This window comes from Stegodyphus dumicola, chromosome 4, assembly GCF_044657685.1.
Source record: "Stegodyphus dumicola isolate Sdum_Otavi_A_Nest chromosome 4, ASM4465768v1".
Taxonomy (NCBI): Eukaryota; Metazoa; Arthropoda; class Arachnida; order Araneae; family Eresidae; genus Stegodyphus; species Stegodyphus dumicola.
In genome coordinates, this window is record NC_140771.1 from 88101866 (window position 1) to 88127616 (window position 25751).

General features: G+C 32.5%; 2 protein-coding genes across 2 annotated transcripts in view; one reads left to right on the forward strand and one right to left on the reverse strand.

Annotated features, from left to right (window-relative positions):
- Positions 1–370: 370 nt before the first annotated feature.
- On the reverse strand, positions 371–24657 carry LOC118198237 (proton-coupled folate transporter-like). Its single transcript, XM_035369861.2, has 6 exons — positions 24308–24657; positions 16947–18039; positions 13789–14025; positions 9082–9165; positions 4599–4755; positions 371–551 (listed from the first exon to the last, which is right to left on the reverse strand). Exons 2-6 carry the CDS (start codon positions 17932–17934, stop codon positions 404–406), a joined length of 1614 nt encoding a protein of 537 aa, XP_035225752.1. The 5' UTR covers positions 17935–18039; positions 24308–24657; the 3' UTR covers positions 371–403.
- The window catches only part of LOC118205508 (proton-coupled folate transporter-like), a 98645-nt gene continuing 81079 nt past the window's right edge, over positions 8186–25751 (forward strand). The window contains exon 1 of the mRNA XM_085815175.1: positions 8186–8317. The gene's annotated coding sequence lies outside the window, so the exon portion shown is untranslated. The remainder of the gene's footprint in view (positions 8318–25751) is intronic.

Consider the following 25751-nt stretch of genomic DNA (forward strand, 5'->3'; position numbering starts at 1 on the left):
AAAATTCAGAATTATAAGGCGGGTTGTTTACTGAACAGTAGCAAAAGACTTAATGACGCATAGACAGTTGTAGCATTGTCTCGAAAGCGGTAAACAAGTGCAGAGCGCCCAGTCCTAACTCATCGAACTCGAGTTCTATTCCAAACAAATAATCGTATACTAAACCGTTCTGTAATCGGTTTACAGAAATTTCTTTAGACTCTGTATTCAGAATGTAATTAGGAAACTATTTTTATGAAAATCAATGATTATGAACTTTTGATTCTGTTTTAAATTTATGTTCATGTTAACTAATAAAGAAAAGTAAGCAATTAAATTTGAAATAAGTAAATTAAAATGTTTAAACTTTAAAGGATTAAAGTTTGTCATAGCCATATTAGTTTTATATTTATGTTTTCCTTATTTACAGACACAACTTATTTACAAAAAATAATACAAAAGGATTTAACATTTCATATGAGTATGCAGGTATGGCATTGTAAGTATCTTCTGTCGTTGCTTCTGTTCGGCAGTAATCCTCATAACACACTTTTGGAATGCAGGAGATCCATCTGTAGGGAAAAATGGGAAAAAAGGCATTTCACTATATTTATTACAAATAGAAGTATAAATATGCATAAATATAGTTACCAAAACAATGTTCCTTAAAAATGCTTAAGCAATATAACTTCTACTTGCGTAATTACCGCTTTTCTAGTGCAAGGTTTTCAAATTTTTTAAATATGCATGGAATTTTCCTCTTCCTTAGCACGATCAGAAAGCAAGCTTCTCTAAATTTTGAAATAAATTTGTCCACGTAGTAGTTGGTTTCTTCTTATTAACTGATTTGCTTGTGGATTTTGGATGCATGGGTTCTGATTGATGAAGCATTTATAGGAAAAAACTTCAAGAAAACAGGTATATCTAATATTTTGACAGGTCTAAAAATCATTACTCAAGGGAAGACTGGCGATTAAGATAACTGTGATGATAGCTATGACTTCTAAATTGCAGCAGGCGTCAGAGTTCCAGCAGTACTAAACTATTTGAGGCCTAAGTAGTAGCTGTGACAAGAATAACAGCGGGCGAGATTTAAGGACGCAGAAATTAAGATATCTTATTAGATACTGTAATGTTAATTTTCGTATGTATTCTTATTGGAATATAGGTTCTTTTGCAATAAATAATATTGTCTTAGCTACCGGTATCCATGAATACTTTTCAGTTGTTTTATTCTAATAATAAAGGCAGTAACCACGTTCTTTGGAAATTAAATTATTTGGATGATGTTTTCCCTCTTGATTTTACTCCAGTAATGATTTATGACTTCTCTTACGACTTAAAAAAGTTAATAAAAAGAAGGGGGAAAATACAACAATAAATACAGTATTCTCATTTTGTTTCATCCGATAATATTTTAGCAAATCTAAATATACAATATTGTACGAACTTTATTGCTAAAATTATTAGTTTCAAAAATAAATCTTTATTTACTCGTTGTATTTGAGGTAAGAAGAGAAGATTGTTTACCATTAAGATAAAGATTATTACTTTACAGGACATAAAATATAAAGTATCTGATGCGGAAGCCACATGTATTCCTTGTACGGCCTATTAAATTGTACACATTTTTGCTGCACTTCATTAAACTTATTTTCTCGAATTTCATCAGAGATATATTTCTTATTCAATCACTTCAATTCTCATTTCGTAGCAAGGCAAAAAAACATGGAAACTCAAAATATATTCATAAAAAATTGAAAAATTCAGAAAAACCTAAAAAAACAAATACAATTAAAAATAGTTTTAAAACAATTTTTGCAATTGAAATTAAAGTTTCTATGCCGAAACAAGCAATTCCGCCAATGGGTAAGAAAATCAAGTTTTCGGTGCACAAAATTGAAAACTTTTTATTCTACACAAAGACACTGAAGTCAGTACCCCAACTGACTTTATTCATTGTTCTACTAAGTTTCAAAAGTAAACAAATAACGGCCTCGTTAGGCTTCGCGTCACTTAAACTTTCTGTTGATAATTCTACAACTATTGCATACAGATTAACAAAAGGATAAAAACCTTAACTGGGACATAAGAACACATATTGAACGACCTTTATACCAAAGCAAATAATTCAGACTTTTAAAATAAAAAATGCACAATTTATTAATATATAAGAATAAAAATACTGAGCTTACCCAACCGGGTAACAGTGTGGGAATATATATGTATAATAAACACTGCCCTCCAAAAGTTAATGAACAGCATATTTTTCAAAGTTCACTATTGCAAAAATGTCAGCAGCGTTTAAATTCACAGATCATGTGCACGACTAACGAACGAGTTCAGTAACAAAGTTTGAGAAAATATATGCAAAAACAATAGCCGCCACTTTTATTTTATAGCAATAAACAATTATATTTAGAAAAAATGCAAAAATTGTAATTTTTGTTCGTGGACAATATCCAGGAGAGTCTATCAATGTCCAGTAGAAGTCGTTTGCCCGATTAGTTGAGGTGGCGAGCGATCGGATGGATAGAAATGGGAGTGGCACAAGCTGATGCTGCTAGACGTCTCAATCTCTCTCGTAGTGTGGTCCACTAACTATGGAATCAGTTTGAATTCGAGGATTCTGTGTTTAGAAGACATGTTTCGGGCAGACATAGAGTTACAACATCTGAAGAAGACCGTTATTTAGCCCTTTCGACCCGAAGGAGGAATAACATTACTGTGCCTCAGCTCATGGCACATCATTTAGTGGCAACAGGAACAGGAATCTCAACTACCAGAGTGAGCAAACACCTGCAACAATGTATGCAAGGCGACGAGTTGTTTGTGTACGCTTAACCCGAGGACACAGAGGTGCCCGTTTATGTTGGGCAAGAGAACACTTCTCCTGGACCAGTCAACAATAGGCGTCTGTTCTCTTCACAGACGAGTCCAGTTTCACACTGGAAAGTGATTCAGGTCGTCAGCTGCTCTGAAGAGAACAGCGCACCAGATACATCCAATCCCACATTGTGGAAAGATACAGTTACAAAGGTGGTGGAATAATGGTTTGGGCTGGGATCTCTCTCAATGGTCACACTGAGCTGCATGTGTTCCATAGAGGAACTTTGACCGGTGTGAGATATTGAGACGAGATCATTGACTAATATATGTCCGTCCATATGCCGTTGCTATTGGTCCTGGATTTCTTTTGATGGACGACAATGCGCGACCGCCCCGAGCTCGGGTTGCTGAAGAATGTATTGAGGGTCACTTTATGCAGCGCATGGACTGGCCAATCTCAATCCCCAGACCTGAATCAAATACAGCAACTTTGGGACTACCTTGGGGGACAGGTTGCTGCTTTAAGTCCTCCTCCAAGGTCTTTGGATGAGCTTGAACAAGGATTACTCCGTGTCTGGTCTTTGCTTCCTATTTCGCTTACCAACAACTTAATTGACAGCATGGAACGTCGCTGATGCCAATGGGGTGGACACATTCCTTATTAGAACCCATTTTTGTAATGTTACCACCGCATGATTCCTCAAAAAGCTGTGATGTACTGTTTCTCCAAGATTGGATTTTTCTGCCATGGCAATTTTTTGGTGTAATTCATGTTTGTGTTGAACTTTAGAAGCATTCTATGTCGCATTAATTAAACAACTGCTTAGTGAACATGTCATGTAAATTTCTTGTTTCTTTGTTGCTTCATTCTCAAATTAGACACAGAAAACATGCTGTTCCTTAACTTTTGGAGTTCTGCATATAAGTTTGGTGCAGCCGATTGAAAGTAAAAAAGGGATACGTGTTATAGCAGTCCCATTTACAAAGTTTTCGGAAGCACCATGAAAACGGCCATGCAGCCAACCCGTTCGTGGGATTCGAACCTCGGACCGAACTACCAGTGTTCAACGACTTCACCGCTCGGCCTTTGGTGGGCCACAAGGATGAGCTGATTAAAATTTTACAGTCTCGTTCCATCTGGTGAAGCACATAAAACTAAGTGGCTGGAAATAATTGATGTGACAGACGTCTGTACAGAAAGAAACAGGCTTTAGATATGTGCTTGGGAGTCAGTCCAATCCTATTTCCACATGCTGCCAAATTTTCTTTGTAGCCCCGAGTAATATACTCAAACTATTAGTTTGTTAAGTCATCGGCTAGACTATTTCGATATGCGGCTTACTGGGAGCACGTGCAAGCCAAAGCAGACGTGTGACTTGGCGAGCAATGCAGAATTATTGAACGTTGAATGCAACTTGCGGTAGCGCATTGGCCTGTTGAAACTGTCTCAGTTTTATTTATTTATTTATTCGTTAAAATGAAATTTTGTAGATGAATTCAGGCAATTTATTTAAAAGTGGAAATAATGTAAAATTACAATGGTCTTTTTCAATTAATTTAAATTTAAGAACTTGAAATTTTCTCTTACGGAAAGGAAATTTTAAATTACATTCTTTACCGCTAAAATGCATACTGTATTCTGTTACTTTTGTACCTGTTATTTTACTTCTGTTACTTTTAACTTAGAACACACTTAATTTTGTTTAAAATTTGCCATGGTTTTATTTGTACTTATTTATTTACTAATTCGTAAAATAGCTGAATTTCAGATTGATGGCTTTGATACTTACATAAAAACTGATAATGGAACGATCAGAAAAATGGCTAGCATTATATATGGCATTCCAGGAAAAGTAGTGATGAAAGCATTAAACATCTGCGAAACGAAAACTGTTGCCAAAATAGGAAGCAATGATTCAGTTGTTGCCACAAACGAGAATACTTTCCCTGCAAATATAAAATGGATTAATTTCTTGTTAAAGTTACTTATATTTGTAAGTAATAAGTTTTATCACGAACAATTCTTCTGATTAATACTATATAAAAGTATACTTCTTTGTAAAACTTGTACGGAAAACATTTGCTGCTTATTATGGTGTAAAAAAATTATTTGTGTTTTAAAATATACCCGACGTTACATCAAAACTGCACACTTAAATTTCTACTCTTTTCGTCAAAATGCATTTTATGTGTTGTTTTGAGTGTTTTATGTCATATCAAAGAAAAAATGTAATCTTTATAATGATAGGAATATGTAAATATTGTTAAATTAAAATCATAGTTCAATTTCAGCCAATACTGCAAACTTGTTTTGTCGAAAACGCGATTTTGGTTTCCATATGTATGTTTTAAAATAATTTCTAGAGTTTAACAAATAATTGTATTTCAAAAACTGTTTACACTTCTGAATCTTTGAGACTTTTTATTCTACAAAATATTGACATCTGTACACTTGAAATTTTATTTATTTTTTAAACCCAAATGAGAGTTATCCCAGAAGGCTTATTAGTCTCGAAACAGCATTTTGCTTCCAATCACTTTTCAAATTCTTGCCATAAAATATTATCGTCCTGTACTGTATTTAAAGAAACTAAATAATGAAGAATCTACATGAATGTACGTATGTTCCTCGTATTGTGAAAATGCAGCGATACCTATAGAATCATCAAATTTTGCATAACATAGTCCTCCGTCCGAACATGGGCACCTGGATGCCCAAAATTGGAATTTGTTTTATTAGTTCATATTTTGTAAACCTTTAAACGGAATTTTGATTAAAAACTCAACAATTTCAGAGCGAGCAGCAGCAGCACTGTAAAGAATAAAACATTTTCAACTCCAGCGGCGAAACTCTCTGCTGGAATTTCTAAAGATGTTCAGTTTTTAAATATCTTTAGTCCAATGTTGCGTTAACCGAAATGCTCTTGAAACATGCACGTGTCTGTAAACGGAAAAAACGCCCATTGGGCGTAATATAATATCTGCAAACTTTCAGATTAAAAAAGAAAAACTATATTTCTCTTTTATTAAACATCTCGATAGAAAAATATTTTAAATGTTTACTACTTTCAATTTACGAGAAGTTATAGAATGAGTTTATGAGAAGAATCTATGATATATGATATTCTTGCCAAAAGACGCTGTATAAGATATTACATTTGTCTTCAGTGTTCAAGGAGCTCGTTATTGCATTAAAAATTTAAAACCCATTTCACTTGAATATCTTAGTAGTATTTTAGAGCAAATAATATTTCATAAAATAAATGTCGTAAGTAAAATAAGTTTCAAAAGCCCTATAATTGGTGAGTTTCAAAATAGCTATATGAGTTTTTAGGTAAGCTATCTTGTCTGAATAACTTGGTGCCGCAGGGCGCATCACATTAAACTATCTTGACAGTGACTTCCAAAATTTGCTGTAGTTACATTTGTAGTCGATCAGGATTGGATCACATGCTACTGACCTCAATGGAACTTTTATTCCTCAGTTGGGTTTCCTCAGTTAAGTCAAGTAAGTTTGTTCGTTCATCTGCAAGTTCAAAATCCAATAATTCGAACGTCTCATGAAAAGGAGTATTGCATTTAGTATTTCGACCATCTCAACAATATTCAGAAAGAAAAAAAAGTCATTAGTAACTTAATGTGTAAGAGATTCAGCATTACAGTTGGTTCAAAGTCGTGGATCTGTGCTTTGCTTCAAGGGGTATTGTGCTACAGCAAATTATTATTTGCACTTCCGCTTTAGCATTTCGTCAGCCAAAAACTCAAAATCGTTATCTTCGTGTGAACTTAGGGTTACTTTCCGATGAGATAAAATTATTAAATATGTTTCGAACTCCAAATTTTGCATTTAAATTTCTCTTAAAATTTCTGTAATTTAATCATGTTGTTTTGTAAAAGTATGAAGTTATTCTTCTCAAAGATTTAACATTTTATAATTATGTGTGATAAACTGAAGTAACGAATTTTAAGGTATTTAAACTATTTTTAGGGAAGGATATTAAGATAAATAATGATATTTTTGAATTTATATTGAAAATTCTGAATTATTGATAAGAATTTTTAAGTGAATGAAATAATTTTGAAAAATTAGTATAGAGAAAATAGTGTTTTTGAGTATTATTATAGGAAATATTAAATGTTTTGATATAGAATAGTGCAATAAAATATGAGTAATTCAAGAAACGGAATCGTTATTATAAGTAGTATGAAATTGTTTACTAATTTAAAAATTTGCAGGTTTATTATATGTTCAGATAAACTTTGAAGGCTGACTGACCGATTGACAAAATTTAACTTGCATTTTTATGTCTCGAAAGCGCGACATATTAGATTTATTTACGTATAGCATTGTTCTAACATAGGTATTCTGACGCAAGATCGGACATTTTGTGAAATGACATACCAATTTTTTTTTTCATTCTGGTTTGGTACATTCGGAAAAATGTAAGTTATTTAATTAACTTTCAACTAAGCTATACATGCAGTTCTTAAAAACACTACGTTTTTTACATTTAACCTGATTGATGTACTAAATAAAAATGCATTTAATTTATGGTATATATAATTAAAAACATTAAATGGTTTTAAAGAATTATATATATATATATATATATATATATATATATTATATATATATATTTAAATTTATGGAAAATAACTCTCTTGCTAGTAGTCTAAATCTAAATTCATCTAATGTCGTCTAAAATGTTTCTCTATTCTACCTGGGCCATTTCTATCAATAATTTCTACTGATGAATCATATTAAACTTTAAAAGAGGTCTTTTGGGCAATTGGTTAAAATCTGAAGTCCTTCAGACTCCTTTTTTTATATCTAATTTAAAAGTAAAAATTTTACTTAGCTAGAATTATGTTTTCATAACAAACTTCTTCAGTGTTTTTACGATTATAGTAACAGCAACGAATTTGGTATTCTATTACATATGAACATTTACATAACTTTACAAAAAAGTTATTACCTTGTAAATATTTTCCATCTCTTAATTTTTATCTAAACATCTGAACTTATTATGAACTATTTTCTGACATTTATTGACCCGAAAACTCGATATCGATTTGACTCGATAGTATTTGACCATGCTAAAATTGAATTTGTGTAGTTATTAATACAAAATCTATTTATAGTATACAAAGGTTTATCCAAAATTTCGCGAAATCCCTTGGAAATATTTATTTAAGTTATATCATATCTTATTCTTCTCTATGGTTTTTGACTAGTTCTTCATTGCAATGGGAAGACAATCCCAGCATTATTTCCACGATTAGAAACATTTAAAAAAGTTGTCATTTTGTACTGCTTTCAGTAATGCTTGAGATTCTTCCTGGACTTACGTCGTTAAATCTATTTCGTTTCAGCTTCATTTTTATTTAAAGGGTGAGAAAGAAGTCGGAAGAGTTAGCTGTAGACAACTACCGAAAATGGGCGAAAAAAGTATAACAAAACGTGTTACATAATAGGAGAGAGGAATGCGTTCATGGTACAAACTTAACGGTAAGTTTACACGTCATCTGATAAAATTAAATGGCATCTACCACAAAGCTATTTGACAATCTCGCTGATATCACGAATTTTCCACGATCTCAGAAATTTATGCAACGGTCTCTAAGCCTGTGCAAGACGCGGAACATAAAAAATGGTCATTATTTTCAACTGGCATTTAACCATTTTTGTTATTGTTAAAGCATTTGCAAAACGTTAAAACTTTTTGAACCCTTTTGTGAATTTCCTAAGCCCATGCGTTAGTCTTTTACTTCACCCATATTCAAGTACAATAAAATAACAGCATAAAAAAGTTGATATTAAAAATATGTCGGACAGGCTTCTTTATTTATTAGCATGAATTCGACATAGCAATCTAATTCAGAAAGATCGTAAACAGAACTTCTCAGCAGAGAGGATTTTAATATTCCCATGAAATTATGGGTAGCACTACTTTGCGGAATTTATACTCAGATACTTGAGTTAACATTGAATGATAATACATTATTATACATTTAAATTTATCTTACCTTAAATATAAAACTGATGTTTATCAAAATGGCTTCTAGTATTTCAATTAATTTTAACTTTTTCACATAAATACATATTATTTTCAAAAATGAGCAATGCAGTATTACTGTAGTTCAGCTTCTGAGCATTCAGGAAAACTGAACAGTATCAGAAATCTCTTTAGCAAATGATAATATTAATTTTATTTAATAAGCTTCAGTGGTTAAACTTGAAGAAAATTGAGTATCTATATTTAAATACTTTACCTAAATCTTCGTTACAGACTACTTTAGATATACGAGAACGAACTGCTAAAGGAGCACAACCACCTAATAATCCGCAGATGCTGGCTGGAAAAAAATTCAGATACTTGAAGGAAATGTTTATACAGCGAAACTAAAAGAATGGCAGCTAGTTAAAAAAGCACAAATATAAACATATTTTTTCATGTCCACGAATATATATCACCGAATATCCACGAATCAATTTTTAACTTTGTAAGGTTTATTTTAATTTGTTTAATCAGCTATTTTATGTTAAGAATCTTACTGTCACTTCTCTCTTTCCGTTTTCCTAACAGAATGCAAATATAGTTTGCGTATTTAAGGGAGGGTTTGAGACTGCTTAGACAAAGCGTGTTCTGCTTGCTGAAAATCATGTTACTAGTTTGCTATTCTAAGATAAGAGATTCTGTCTTCGTTGCTTATTCTTACCGATAGTACTTTCATGCCGGTGTAAGCTTAAGAGCCAACTTTCGCGGTTAATTTACTTTGCGTAGCTTTAGGCTATCTGATACTTAAATTTAGTATTAAATTTAAAATTATGCTTTGAGTTATCGCCATAATTTCTTGCTGATCTGTCAGTACCAGGTGTGCCATTTGTCCAACTTAGTTTCAAATAAAAGCATGCTTTTTTTTAGTAATTGCTATGCTAGGTGTAATAATAAGTAAGCACTTTAAATAAATGCAAAGTAAAATGTATATTGTTTTATTTAGTGCTTAAATTACATTTCTTTACCTTCAGCATAAGACACTTTCATTAAGTTTGCATCACATATTACTATCGATGTACTTTTATGTGCTGTTATCTGATTACAAGTGACTAAATGTATTTTATAACATTAACTGGAAAAAAAGGAAAAACAAAGAAAAGAAAATGCGTTAAGTAAATATAATAGTTAAAATTCACATGCATTTCTCCTAATAATAATAATTTCAAACAAAATTTGTTGAAATCGCTTATTTTAGCTTTCTCATCTATAGTTAGGCATATTCGCTTTATCTCCCGAGGGCAGAGGTAGGGCACATTACACGAGCGCACAGTTATGAAAATAGCTCCGATAAAGGAGCTTTTGCACGAAAAGCTAGCTAAATTCAGCGGATGGCTGTCCTGTTATAGGTGGAAAAGTAAAGAGGAGAGTCTATCTGTTAATAATGACAAACCTGTTAATATTTTGTTTTACCTGTTATGCATACTGAGAAAGTTTTTTCATATTATTAACTTTGCATTTCACTTTATAATAATGTTCATTATTGGCCATCTGAATGAGACTGCTAAACAGAGCTAGTTCAAACAAATTTTACTCAGTGATTTGCTATATGGGATTTTTTCCCTTGCGTAATGTGAATAAGAGCCATCTTCTCACAAAAAGTCTTCAGTGCTAGACGTCCTATCTTTGGGCAGATATTAGCTGTCATGTGCTTTGTCTTAATTAATGAACCAGCCATTTTTTAACAGCAAAGCAGAGAGATTAATGTAAAGCATGCGAAGTTTATTTTCTTAAAGAAAAGGATAAATTATGGGAGTTAAAGGACACTGATTAGTATTAACATTATATATAGAGTAAAACCATGAGAGCTTCATGCCGCCAGCTCATTCTCAAAGATTTAAAGCAGGGACGAATTATTAGCGTTCAGTTGTCTTATACAGCTTAACTACACATATAAGAGAATCCTGATGGGCTTCTTATAAACACATTTTTGCCATTAATGCTAGCTCAACTGTAGTGACGTAAGTCATCCATTCGCCAGTATCATAACAACTATACTTCGAGGAAGATTTTCCATTAAGTATAGTCAGATGTCTGAGTGTATTTTATTTCACTTCTCCTGCTATACGGAGAACAATTCCGCGGCAACTTTTGGACAGTTTGATATGATTCTCAACCGGCACTGTTACTGATCCCGAGGTGTTTGATAGGGTGAGATCTGGACTTTGAGACAGCTAATGGTGTTCATTCATTCCTATTTTCTCAAACCATTCTGTTATTACGTTTTCCAAATTATTGCCACTATGTTGATAACGCAGAATTATTCCGTGTTTCTCATTGCTTTGAGCATTCAAGGTTCGAGGCGCAAACTCTAGTGAAGTAAAACCGAATCAAGAAAAATAGCCCAACTTCTTCTCTTCCGTGTTTCAGAGTAAGAATAATATGCTTTAGTAAATAATGTTTAACTGGCATTCATCAGGTTCATAAGCGTTCATAACATGTAACGTAATTCATGGCTATATATGATGTTCTTTCTTTGCTCTAGAGTCCACAGGTGAGGTGTTTAACACCAGTGCCATCTGCAGGGACTGTTAAGTAATGTGACTCGCCAAAAGAATACAGCTGCAATTATCTCTCTACGGATGGTAGGAGTAACGGCATCACTGTCAGATGCCAATGCCAATCGAAAATGCCATGGCTAATGATATAAAACATGAATTGAAAAAGAGTCAAGAGAGATAATATTTTACAGTTTAAGCGCTCCATAACTTCAGTTGTTTCCAGCAGGAAAAATGTCTTTTTTGTTGCTTAGAGAACCATTTCATGCTTATTTTAAATGTAAAACCTATTATTTACGTTCATAAATTCTTCAGATATAATTTTTAACGTGCTGTATGGACAAGTGAAATTACTAAAAATTCACTAACATGCAAATTTCACTGCAGGCAAAAAATTAATGTTGCGAAGTACGATTTTGTAAGTTAAGTAGAGTAAAGAACCGTTTATGTGTCTTTCAAGAAATAGTTGAAGTGTTTAATGAGAAATATGCCTGAAATTTTATTTTAAGATGAGATAGTATAGTTTAGCTTTACAGTTTTAAGGTTGCTGTTATAAAAATTTAATTTTATCATGCTACATTTAAATTGTTAAAAATATTCTATTCTGTTGTTATTTTTAAAAACCGATTGAAAATCTCCAGTAAAATAACTTCAACCTCGGAAAATTTCTCCTTGTGCATGTAATCTCTTCATAGCAGAAAATCTTTTCAGTGACCGAGTGATAAATAACATTAAACGGTTGTTTACCTCTGTGCTCCAAATGACGGCAGACTGCCAAATTGTCGAACGTTTTCCTAGCTTTTTGCATGCAAAGCATGACTGTCAGCGAATTTCCCTTAAAACACCCTGTACGAAAGCATTCCTTTGTAAGCAGATAGTCCTCACATGCTTTCTCAAAATACTAATAATCCTTCTGCCAGAAATCATTGTTTACATGGTTTTGACACAGGAATATCTAGTATTTCAATAAATTTGGTTTATCAATCTTGTATTCTTGTAAAATATCATTAAAATATTAATTCTGTGTTTTGATCAGAAGGCCATTTTTTAAACATTTTGTAAGGATCTTAAGTTTTACTAACGTTTATTTTTATTTTAAATCTTTACTATCACTTCTTATTTTCTACTTCCGGCCAGAATTAAAAGCTTTAACTTATTTATGCAAATATGTCTGGCGAACGCCAAGTACTTAAGTTGTGGCTTTTTGCCAAGCGAGAGAGAGGAGGAGTTAGTCGAAGCAGGCCGCTTGCCTTAGCAGTTTTACTCGGTTGCTGGTTGCCTTCCAGTCCAGAGGTTTAATCATCTTGATAATTTTAAACGTATTGTAGTGTTAACAGTTCTCTGTACTACATACGGCTTCCTGTTAATATACGGCCAATCTTCCACGTAGGCCCTTGTTTATTATTCCAAATTTAAGTTAGAGTTTAGTTAATATTTTTATATTCTTACGTTCAGACCACAAGTAGTTGGTCTCTGTATTCCGAAGTACGGAAATTATTGTAAAGAGTGAAAAATAAAGGGTTTCGTATACCCTTCCTGTGTATCTTGTCTACTTCCCACATTTATTGGACACAGCTTTAGTAAGCTCCCTGTTCCGAGTCAGGTCTCTGCATGTTCCCAAAGAAAGTAAGGCGGAACATTGAACCTGATAATTTTAGCACAAACTTAAGATTAAAGAAGAGTACAAACAGTGTGTATCGAACGGCAAAGTACGGATGTTTTTCCCGTTAAGCAAAACTATCGGGTCATTCACATTTCTTTCTTCATTGTATTCCTCCAGAGACTCTCTTTCCATCCACCAAACGAATCTCAATTCTTGGATCAGTCCGAGACATTTAGTGTAATCCATTCATTTTCTTTCCAAATATTACTAGAAAAAGGAAATCAGTTTCGAAAAAAAAAAAAAAAAAAAAAAAAAAAAAAAAAAAAAAAAAAACAAACTATATGCGCTGCCAAAAGAAGGATCCATGTACAAGTCAAAGGGAAAAATAGCATATTAACGATGGGTGCGTCACAGAAACAAATGTTTTACTATTGACATGAATGCGAATGTATTAGAAACAGAAAAGAATGTATATACATGTAAATGTAACAGCTATATAAATGGAAAATGCATAATATAAACAGTGCTTCACTGCATTTATATGTGTCTTGTGTTGGTAGTAAAGTTTTTAAATCTTCTGATATGTACGATCTTGGAACTTTTTTTCCTTTAATTACATTCTTTAGGTTGCAAGATTTTGAAAGACAGACTTCCAAAAATTTGTTCACACCGTATAAGTTTTCAGTTTGGAAAGACAGCTACGTTACAAATAATTTGGAAAAAATATTTTTGCAGATTTTTGAAGCGAAAATTCAAAATAAACAAATAAGTAAGTAAATAAAAGTAAATGTTGCATAAAAATTATATATACTATTTTACTTACCTACATGGTACACAACAGGTTTCCAGGCCAAGCCCACTCCCGTATATTTTATCAAAAGTGAAATGCTTCCTAGTAATCCAAGCGTTGCGTCTCCAGCTTTGAGGAATTTTAATAGAGGTATTACTGTAAACAAGAGAACTATTCCAAACACAGAATAGAGAGCAGTGATCGTGGAATATTCCGTATTGCTCCAATTGAATTGGTGATGCACATATAGGTAATTTACATCTCCAGTGGCTGATAAAAAAAGGAATTAAATAAACTAAGACAATAAATTAACAGTTTGATGGTTTTTATTACACATCAATTCCACAGCCATTATGGTAATCAGCAGTTAATTTCATTTTTCTCTATCGTTTACATTGCACTGCTAAGACAAAATTTTGTTGCAGAAAAAATAAGTAAATTCAGTAGGTAGTCGCGAGAAGCAATGTAACGTTGTGAAACCTTTGCGGTAGTTTTACATTACGTTTTCGCAAAACGTTTCGCGTTCGAAGATTTATATAAACATTTCAGAGGCTGTGGATATCTAGGAAAAACGTTGCATTACCTCACGTAATTTCAAGTCATTAGTCCATAATTAAACATTATATTAATAGTTTTTAAATGAAATGTACATTTAAAATTTAGTCAAAATGTAGACACATAATCAACACGCCAATTTAGGTCAAGATTTTCATTTAAGTGAAGATGTTTTTATGCATTTTATAATACAAGTGCATATTTTCTTTATTAAGTAGTAGAGTCGTTATATGTCGCTTCCCGAATGCGCATCAAGCATGCTTGCACTTACACCATTTTGAAATGCGATTATTGTGAGTGCGCTTTTGCTAAAATTCTAGCTGAAACTACAATACAATTATTACAATATAGAAGTAATTTAACACAGAAATAGGATGAGAAATTATTTGAAAACGGGAAAAAATCCAAAATTAGCGAATGTATCCGTTATTTGAAGAACAAAATCTGATATTTGAGAAATCTTAAAATATACCCTAAAATTAAAAAATAGTAACTGAGAGAATTTGCCCTGAAATAAAGTTGCTGATCATCCAATTATTAATATTTTGATTAGATGCTCGGATATTTTACACTAGACAGCTTCAGTTCGTACTCTGTAAATTCTATATAGAACTATGGAACCCACTCTGACATGTCTTTATATCCGTCTCTAATATCAAGTTAAGCCAAAATGCGGAAAATATCATTAAATTTTAAAATGGCTAGGTACACTTAGGGTAGAAATGAAAAGAGATACGAAAATGCAAAATGAGAAAGAAAATACACTGTGATAGTAAAATAGTAATTTCTAATGATGTATGAACGCAAAAATTAGATACAGGCTTAAATTATTGTCTTTGAAACGCTGCATATTTTTGAGGGCTTAGATATATAATATTAATTACATTATTGCAACAAACAGTCCTTACGCATTTCTTAACAGAAAGTAGTTTAAACCACGTGACAGACAAACAAAGAGCAGCCTGCAGATAAAAGTGATGGAGAAGGAAGATATCTTTGTCGTCTGAATCCCAGTGGATTATCCTAAAAGATACAGGAACTACAGGGCAGATATTTGAAAGTCAAGCGGAAAGAGGGAGGAGAGGAATTTGGAAAAGTTAGGTTTAAGACAAATCAAACATAGGAATGGTGAAACAATACGAAATAAGGTAAAATACCAAAATATTCATACATAATTACATGATACATAATATCATACAAAGTGTACATAATAAAACACAGCTGTTTACAACAATCAAGTAAACAAAAGCAGAAAAGTGCGAAACAATGAACGGAAAGCTGAATTTCTGATATATTTTCAAAATGTACACTCGTACAAAAAAATAAAATGATAAAAGGAAATCTACATATGCCAAGTACAAGAGAACCAGAAAAACGTATAAATAAAGGAATAAATAGATAAATAAATAAATGAAATCTTTTTGCTTATGCGATTTTCCTGTAATAATTTTATACATTATCGAAATAATTATCTATATGCCTATCTTGATGCAACTAGAAGAAAATTTTGTATTACCTTAAAATACCTTTTATATGTCTTTCAATGGACCACTCAAAAAATCAGACGAATATAATCACCTGCCATGTTTTTCACATTCTGCCTAAGCTACTAAAAGACGTCATATACCAGCAACATGTTCACAATGATGTTCAACAGTTCACAATGATTGCACCGTCCTATAGTTTAGATAGCCTTGTGTGTATTATCGTAATAGATCCCTTGTGGTTTGTTATTATTATTGCTTGTTATTTTGGCGGGTATTCACACAGAGTCATATCGAATGAGTAAGGCAGTTGTTCCACAACCTCTCTATTCCCACCATTGCAGAAGATCTATGACAGATCTAGCATTATGATTGTCGCTCACTGTCATGGAGAACTGACATCACATATCGACTATACATTGTCACGGAGAATAATGGATTACATTATCAATGTCCAGAATTTAAGATAAAACGACGACATATGTTCACCCGCAAATCCATCATTTTCCATGATAATGCAAGGTATCAAAATGTGAGCACTCTCATGAATCTCCTACGACGCATGGGGACGAGAGATATCGAAACACTGAACCATGCTAAACTTACGTGCATCCGTGTGACTATGATCTATTCGCCAAAATGAAACACTGATGCTCCAAAAAGGAATCTATTACAACAGCAAAGAAGAAGTTTTCAGTGCTTTAGGGTAGTCACTGTGGGACAGCAACTGAAATGGACAAGCTGATATTGTAAAACGCCTTCCAATAAACTGGCAGAATTGGAAGATTTTACTGAGAGATTGTAAAAGCTATATCTATGGTATAAAGTCTTTTCTAACTATTGACTTGTTTTATTGTTTTTTACGCAACTTTGACAAAATTTAATAAATTACAAGTTGTTATTAAATATTTTGGCTACAACTATTGCGATCAGGTTCGAATTGCTTCGTATTTTAAGTCATCCACTGTGATACGAGTAAGATAACTCATAACTATAAAAACTGAATGGCATATTTTGATTATTAATTTTCCTGCTTTTCAATGAGGACCTATATGATAATTTTTTTATCTATGATTAGAAAGTATGTAAGTAAATACAGAAGAAAACTTAAAATTGTACTTTCTAAACATAATAAAAAGCATTATTACTTACAATTAGTTGTGATGATTATAAAACACATTGAAAGGATCAGTAGCACTATTTGCTTTCTACCTTTATGAGGTCTTTCTTTTGCAGTAGCGATGAAACTCTCCTTAAATGTTTTGCAGGAAAATAAATTCTTTAGTTTAATCTTCCACGTATCCTTGTTTCCTATGCCACGTGTTTCATCTAACATGAACGAAACCCATATGAAACTAAGGACCATACCGCCTGAAGAAAAAAAGAAAACAGCTGGATAACCTAAGAAATTGTAAATCCATCCTCCAGACAGTGCTCCTAATGGTAACGCAAAACCTGAGGAAATTTCTATAAAAGCATATTTCATTGTTCTTCTTTCAACAGGAGTTGTATCCGATGCGTAACTGTAAACTACAGCCAGTAACGATACTACACCTCCAAACATTCCAGTAAATATGGCAGGTATATAATAATATTCAACTCGAGTATTCAAGTAATACGCACAGAAGACAGATCCGAAATTATCTAGGATCATTCCTGTTAAAGCTAGTAGCACTGGAAATCGACGACCATAATGATCGCTCCATGGCCCTACGAAACAGGCTAATAAACTCGCTGGGACAGTTTGTATCAGAATGTGGCCTAATTGGTAGTTCGTGGCCACGACTTCAATTGCAGATTTAATTTCTGAGTAATTTTGTAAATTTTGGCAAACGAACTCGGGATACTCGAAGTGTACGAGGCATACTTTATCCAAAATCATACTTGTGGAAGAAATTCTTGTTAGTACATAAGAGAATGTGAACAGAAAAGCAACAAATTCAAGTTTTCGCTTCTTTAACTGTGCTCCTATCTTCAGAAGCTTGGACCGAACAATTTGCAACAGTGATAGTTTGGGATCTGAAGGCTTCGGATTTTCGAAGTGGAGAGGAACTGGTGGATCATACACTGTTCCCTGGTATGAACACTGAGAGATACTCTCCCGTTGAGATATAGTGGAAATCGGACCTGTTCCCGTCATTATTTGAGATGTAGGAGGATATTTGGATGTATGTTCGTGTATGAAACATACACGAAGTTTCACATCATTGTCAATAACATTGAATCCTGTCGAACTGCATCCTTTCTGAAAAATAAAAAATGCATAAATTATTCCAAAATGTATGTAAATTTGGCTTAATATATTAGACAATTAAGCTGCATTAAATATTTAATTGTGTTATTATAGATAATCAATGACGGTTATATGGTGAAAGTAGTAGTTGGATTATTATGACAAAAAATACTCAGTCTTATGAAGCATGATGCAGAATTTGAAAGAACATCTTTTGCCGAGCAGAAGGTATAATAAATATCGTGTAATACACAGAAGTTGATAAAAATTATGAACCATCTAAAAGGTTTCACTTTCATCGAGCCTATGATCATTCTCTTATGGGAAAAATCTCAATTTGCGATATTTACCATTAGTAACTTCATATATCAGGCACTGTTTGCTACTCGTTTTGTTAAAAGGGGTGATATTGGCATACCAAGAGAAACACCCCCAGACCATAATTCCACCTCCGCTGAACTTGACTGTTTGCACAATGCATTCTAGCAGGAGACGTTCTCTAGGTAGACGCCAGACCCAGACCCTGCCATCCGAACGCTAAAGGGTGAACCTTGATTCGTCACTCCAAAGAACTCGTTTCCACTGATCTACGGTCCAATTTCGATGTGCTTTGCACCACATTAACCGAGCAGCGCGGTTGGACTTTGTGATCAAAGGCTTATGGGCAGCAGCACGACCATGAAAACCAAGCAGATGTGCTTCCTTACGGATGGTATTCATTGAAACAATACTCCCGGGTGCCTGTTGAAACACCTCTTTAACTCTTCTTTTAACTCTTTTTAACAGTTAAAAGAGAATGGTTGCATTGAGGAGAAGAATGGGGCGAATGTTATAAAAGGATTTTGAAAAATCTTAGAGTGAAGTAAAGTCTACAACTTTATATGAATGATGGGCCTGCCAGCGGCAGTGCCGTAAAATCGTTAAACACTGGTAGTTCCGATCTGGGTTTGTTTCTAGGCGAACTGGCTAGCTGCAGAGACGTTTTCGTTTATTTCCGATTGTGTAACGTGCATACTAGCCAGTTTCTCTTAGAAAGCCCTCCATAAAGGCATCCTTTCCCCTAGGCGGATAGTGTGCTTTTACATAATAAACTAAACGAAATAAAACTAGTATATAAATGATGTGATAATGATTTAATATTCTAAACTTTACTACATTCTCTAACGTCATTTAAGATTTGTGTAAATTCGTCTGAAAAGCTCAACACGTGGACAACACATGTATTCAAAATAAAACTTTGTAACTAAAAATTAAAACTGAAATCATTCGATGATGAAAAAAGAAATCAGTCCATTGACTAAGAAACAAGTATGCAGATGAACTAATAGAACAAACGCACGATTATGAAGCTTTTACTCATTTTTCCCTGATAAGTTCTGAATTGGAGTTTCAATAAAAGGATATTAATTTTTTATTTGTATAATTTTGTATATCTTCCCTTTTGCATTTTCATTTTCGAGATTGTTGTACTATGAACCTTTCTCGAGCTATGTGGTTCCGTCTAGTGAGCATCAAGTTTACTACTTATGCAATTTTCGTATTTCTGCTCGCTTCTGATGAGGAGGTACACTGACTACCAATAAGTATTTGGACACCTGTGATAGAAAAGAAAAACTAACTTTATTCAAAATCAATAGTTGGTAGAGCCTCCACGAGAGGTAATTACAGCGTGGACCCTCCGGGGCATACTTTCCACAAGTCTGTATGACAGCTAGTGGTATCTCTATCTCCCAGTTTCGTTGGGCTGTCAACTTGGGGCACATTCCGACAATCACCGCTCACCTTCCACTTCTTAATCACATAGGCCACTGTCGATTTTGGGTACTTCAGATCGCTAGATATATCCCTTAAGGATCGGCCACATTTGTGATACCCGATAATTATACCTTTCTCGAAATCAGAGAGCTCCGAACTGCGAGGCATCTTGCATGCGACTAAAGCTGATGCTGTTTCCTACACGATATATACCGGCGGAGTCCGTGACGTACCTTAGGACCGCAGATATCGTCATTTGCATAGGTGTCCAAATACTTATTTGTAGTCAGTGTACATTGGTTTTGAACCATAGGCACTCCGTAATTTTTAATCATTGGCATTGGTTTCTACTACGAATTCTTTCTTTAATTCTATTAGTTCTGAGACTATGTTATAACTATTATACACGGTTGCAAGTATTCTGTTATAGAGGAATTGCTTTGCTTTCATTCCAATTTACTAATTAATTTAGATGCATTAAATTTGTATATATAATGTATATATAATGTATATATTAATTTGCATATATTCTGTAGACGAAAATATATTTCTTCTTCGGAAGAGACGTATACCAGTATCAACTGTAAAATTAACGAAATATGTTATTTGTTTTGCCTAATTTAACTATTTAATTTAATTTTCAAACTGATTTTAAATATTCAAATGTTAACTAGGTGAACTAGTCCAAGAAATTAAAAGCGCTGATAGTTGTATAATCTCTCTGTTTGTACACGGAATTCTTAGATTTTAAACCAGAATCTATTATTATTCTACCAAACGTTTTGCTGTCTGAAATATTATTAAGCATAAACATTTTCTGAAAAATGTTCCTGCTAATATAGTTAACGATAAATGTTAATTTGCTGAAATGATTAATACTAATTTGCCGATTACGATTGATGCTAATTTGCCAACATTTGCTGAAAAAAGTTACTCCTGATGTAGTGAACGATTAATGCTAATGTAGTTCGTGTAAAGTTAACGAGGTAATCATTTAAGTATTTATATTAATTTTTTTCTAAAGGTTTTGAAAGTTTCCTCACTCATTTTTGCTCTGAAACTAGCATACTGAATTATATTTTCTAATTAGCTAATTTTTATATTGTAAAGACCTTATTTTATTCTAATAAATTATTTTTTAGTTTGTGAAGCTTTCCTTCCTCTTTATTTCAGTTTCCTGCCAGAATGTAAATTTTAATTACGTGTAAACAAATCCGAAGTGACCGGATTTGTTTACACGTAATTAAAATTGTTACTTGATTTGTTTACACGGAATTTGTTTACACGGAATGTTGATTTGTTTACACGGAATGGAAAAGGTACTTAAGCAGCGGTTTTAAGATTTCGTGAGTAGCAGTAGAAGAGTTAATTCCGAATTTATGCGCGTGTTTGAAGTAATTTTGTACCCGAATAGCTGGTTCTTAGCCACACTCTTGGATTATATTGATATTCTACGTTCGGTTTTGCTGTGTGCAGCCGATTTAGCGGTTTAGATAAATAAGGAGCCAGTCGTGTAGCCCATCTTACTTTATTGTGATTTTACATTTTTATTATCTGTTCGAATTACTTAGCCAAAAGTGGTGGTAAATTATGAGCGCAGAGCGAGTGCAATTTTGTGTTAAATTTAGTTCAAATAAAAAAGTTATTCAAACCTTCTTCTGTAGTATCACTTCTCCAAGATATAGCGAGAAATCTCTGCTTAGTTTTAAAGTAGGGTCTGTTCTTGGATGATCCCGAAAAGAACAGGACTCTATTATTGGCATTAGTTTATATACAAGCTCTATGCATTTCGAAAGCAGACTCAAGGATCTTTTATTCCAAGACCAATTTCTGGAAACAAATCGTTTAAACTGATGAAAAAAACTGAAAGTAAGAATTACAATCACATTGTAAGGATCCCAAGTTTTACTAACGTTTATTTTTATTTTAAAACTGTACTATCACTTCTTATTTTCTACTTCTGGCCGAAATTAAATGCTTTAACTTGTTTATGCAAATTGTCTTGCTAACGCCCAAGTATTTAAGTTGTGGCTTTTTGCCAAGAGAGAGAGAGAAGGAGATTTAGGAAGCGAGCCACTTGCCATTGCAGGCATACGAGTTTTTCACTCGGTTGCTGTTTGCTTTTAAGGCCAGGTTTAGCCCTCTTGATATTTAAAAACGTATTGTAATTTCAGCAGCTCGGCGTACTACATACGTACCCTTTTAAATAAAGGCCAGTCTTAGTGCTAGGCATTTGTATACTAAATCAAAGTTAGCTTTTAGTTAGAGTTTTAGTTAGTAGTTTTATATTTTTACGTTCAGACCACAAGTGGTTGGTCTCTGTATCAGGAAGTTCGGGAGTACCTGTAAAGTAATAGAGAATAAAGTGTTTCGTATACCCTTCCTACATGTGTCGTCTGTTCCACACAATCTGGAACAGAGCTTCAGTAAGTTAACTGTTCTTATTCAGGATACAGTATGTTCGCGAAACAAGTGAAGATACATACGTCTTATGACAAAATCTGTAAACCAATTAATAATAATGATAATAATAAAGAATGAAATAGGATTAATTTAAAATTAAGAGAGGTTTACAAACACTTTTTAAGAAACATAATTAATATTTGAATCATTAACTGATAAAGTTTGATAAAATGGGAGGCTTGGGGGGGGGGAACTAATCCGTTAATCCAAGAAGTATTTTCGGATAATTTTAGTGTAATTCTATAGGATTTTTAGCTAAACGATATTGTACGTTAGTTCTTTTTTGTATCTTCTATTTCTCTAGTGAACCTTCACCTCAATGCAAATTAGTTAAAGTAGCACGAAAACTTGTAATTTAGACAGAATAGAATTGCAATCACTCGGTATTGCTTATTTGCCTGAGAGGAGAAACTGTCAGCCCAGTCGACATGTAGATTGTTAAGTAAATTTTCTTCTGTTTGACCTGAGGTTTTGCAACCCGATTAAGTGAAACGTTATTTAGGTGAAAATTAGATTATGTATAATATTAAATATTTGAAATACTTAAATTCTGCATTTATAAATAAATGTTTGAAAGCTGCATTATGGTTAAATATTTTAATTTTGCATTAAATGTACGAATTCTTGAAACCCCTCTAGAAGGGATGGCTATTGCGTGTTAAATTTTAAACTGCAAACTAGTCTGAAGAGTAGTCTAATAGAGGTTCAGTTTAGTTTTCCTCTTATCTATATATTACTAGAGCTTATTTAGATTTCTGTTTATTGTGAAGAAGATTATTCTTTGGACCAAGGAAGGTTAAGCGAATGCTGTTAGACTGATAAATAAGTTTCACGTTACAGTTTAAATTAAAAGGATAAATTACAAGGCTAATAATGATTAATGATGGGGAATTTTATTAATTAAATATTTCCTAACGTAAAGTTCGAACTTTTAAAAAGAAACTTTAATTTAAATCTTTCATCTTAGTGTTGAATATGTAACATATTATAATGTTAAGAAGAAATTTTCTTAAAACGATTTATTAGTATTTAATGTAATAAAGTTCTCAATTTCTTTTTCTTTATTGAAATTAAAAGAGGGTTTTCTTCTATTATTGATAAAGCTTCCAAAAATGTTTTGATAATTATATAATATTCAGTCTTTGCTTCAGAAAAGTTGGAATAATAAATCATTCATCTCTAATCCTTGTCGATCTTCTAACGATTCTTTTAATTTAAATGCTCTTAAAACTTTTCAAAAGCATTCCTTTCATTGATGATTAATATTTACAGCTTTCTATATACATCAAACTAGAAACGTTAATGATTTTAATGGCAGTTCTGCAAAGGCGTTTCATTTTAAAAGGTTTAAAAAAATTATCTCATACGTCTTTTTAATTTCTTTGGTTTTATAGGTAGGGATTTAAGTGCTGTTTGCCTATAGGGCCGATGGCTAAGCAGGTCATATGTGACTGTTAATATAAATGCTGCTTCTTTCTTTTTTATATATTTCTTTCATTTTTGTTGTGCATTCCTAGAAAAATGGCACAGACAGGAACCTGTGTCAGATTTTGTCAAAATGTATAGATCTTTTCTGTAAAACTAATTTTCGAATTTAAGACTAAGTTTCCTTTCATTTCAAAACTATTTTAATATTTCTGATACTTAGGTGTGTTTTATTTTTAGATTCAATTAATTTTATTTTTCTTAAAATTAATTGAATCTAAAAAATAAACAAGTATGTGGATAAATAACTTAAGTTACAATCTTTAGATCCAGTTAAAGAGTTTTAAATTAGGCAAAAATCTAGATGCCTTAGTATTAAATAATATTGATCCTACAGATATTTACCTATTTTAATGAATAAAAAACCAAACTAATTAAATTATTCCATAAAATCGAAAATTTTTTTTAATAAATTTTTATCAAGAATTCATTTTATTCAGAAGAATTTTTATAACTCTGCAGCTTTAATAAAGTAAAAAATTGGATATTTTTGTTTATGTAACTTACATTTATCACAAAATTCCTTGAAACTCATTGGTTTGTTTAACAATCAAAGATTTTTTAAACTAGATCTTACCTGTAATAGTTAATTTCTAAACTGCTGCTATGGAGAGTTTAGTTGCCAAACACGTTCAAATATCTTCTTCATAGTCTTTAACTTTTCGATGTTATAAAGTTCCAAATTACAGCATTAGGTATTTTATTTTTGTTAATTCCTCGATGTTCCTTTTTTAATGTAGGCTTGAATGTTTGCGGTTATCTTTAAAATTTAATGATTAAAAATAGTGCCTTCCATGCTTTCACCTTGCACGTGAGAATTATAGATACTGATAAAGTTTCACAGCATCCGCAGTTATGAAACGCTTAGAATACGAAAAGGTGAGATAAAATTTGAATGACGCTGTGAAATGCTGTTTTATGGCTAGTTGCGATAGTGAGTAACAGAACATAATGACGCTGAATCTTGTTTTTGAATTTGAAACTTGAGTGAGTCATGGACTTTGTAATCGTATTATCTGGCCAATAGGGTCTTTCGTAGTAAAGATACCAATGAAATCAAAAATAATATTTCATTTTCTCTACTTTCTCAATTTGAAAGGTACATTTGATATAACAACAATAAAAATAAAAATAAATAAATAACACCATTCTGGCCTTAGAAATAAGCTTAAAATTTTGCTGAGTGTATGCTTTGAGCATTCTTGGGCAACGTTTTCGAAGCTCCATAACCCTGAGTCTTCTGCACAGGTAAAATAGCTTTTTTCAAATCCATTTGCTATTGTCATTAAGGATAATTGAGCACCCAACTTCATAATAATACAATCGATATTCCTATAACATTAAGAACTTACTAGAATAAAAGATGATCTTAAAATCTCTTTTTAGTTTGACTTGATTTTCTTCTTATTTAAAAAATATTTAAAACAACTTGCACTGCATTTCTTGCGTTTGAAAAAAATATTGCAAAATCAACGACTAAACACTTTTTTCACACCCTCATGTTTGATATATAAGTTTCAAGACGTTTCTTAACTAGAGTTTGATGCATACGCACAGAGTATTTCATAACTACATTTTTTAGTCAGGCGGGTATCTAACATCTCAGAAATTAATCACTGTATCTCTTACCCAAGGTATATTGCTTTTAAATACGTATAGCGCTATGGGGTTTATTTTAACTTTTATACGATCCGTGCTTTCACGATTAGAACATATTTGTTTTTACTGAATTTAAGATATATTAAGGTATACGAAATATGATAATATTACATTAATGCACTAACATTTGTTTATAAATAATATCACATGCATCTGAAAAGTCAGAATTTAAACATATAAATCTGTAGACTCATTGTCTGCAGAGTATTTCAAAATAATGTTTACATTCTTTAAACATTAATAACGAACGACACAAAAAAATAAGAAAGAGGATTTGATTTGAAATTTTGTATGCGAAGTTTGTAAGTATCTTAAGTTTTACTAACGTTTATTTTATTTTAAATCTTTACTATCACTTCTTA

Excerpts from the sequence above, each read along its gene's own strand:
- LOC118198237 (XM_035369861.2), bottom strand. The coding sequence starts at position 17,934 with ATGACGGGAACAGGTCCGATTTCCACTATATCTCAACGGGAGAGTATC. Across the intron at positions 9,166-13,788 it reads ACCTGTTGTGTACCATGTAG|CCAGCATCTGCGGATTATTA; the intron begins GTAAGTAAAATA and ends ATTTTTTTCCAG. Across the intron at positions 4,756-9,081 it reads AGTCTGTAACGAAGATTTAG|GGAAAGTATTCTCGTTTGTG; the intron begins GTAAAGTATTTA and ends TTATATTTGCAG.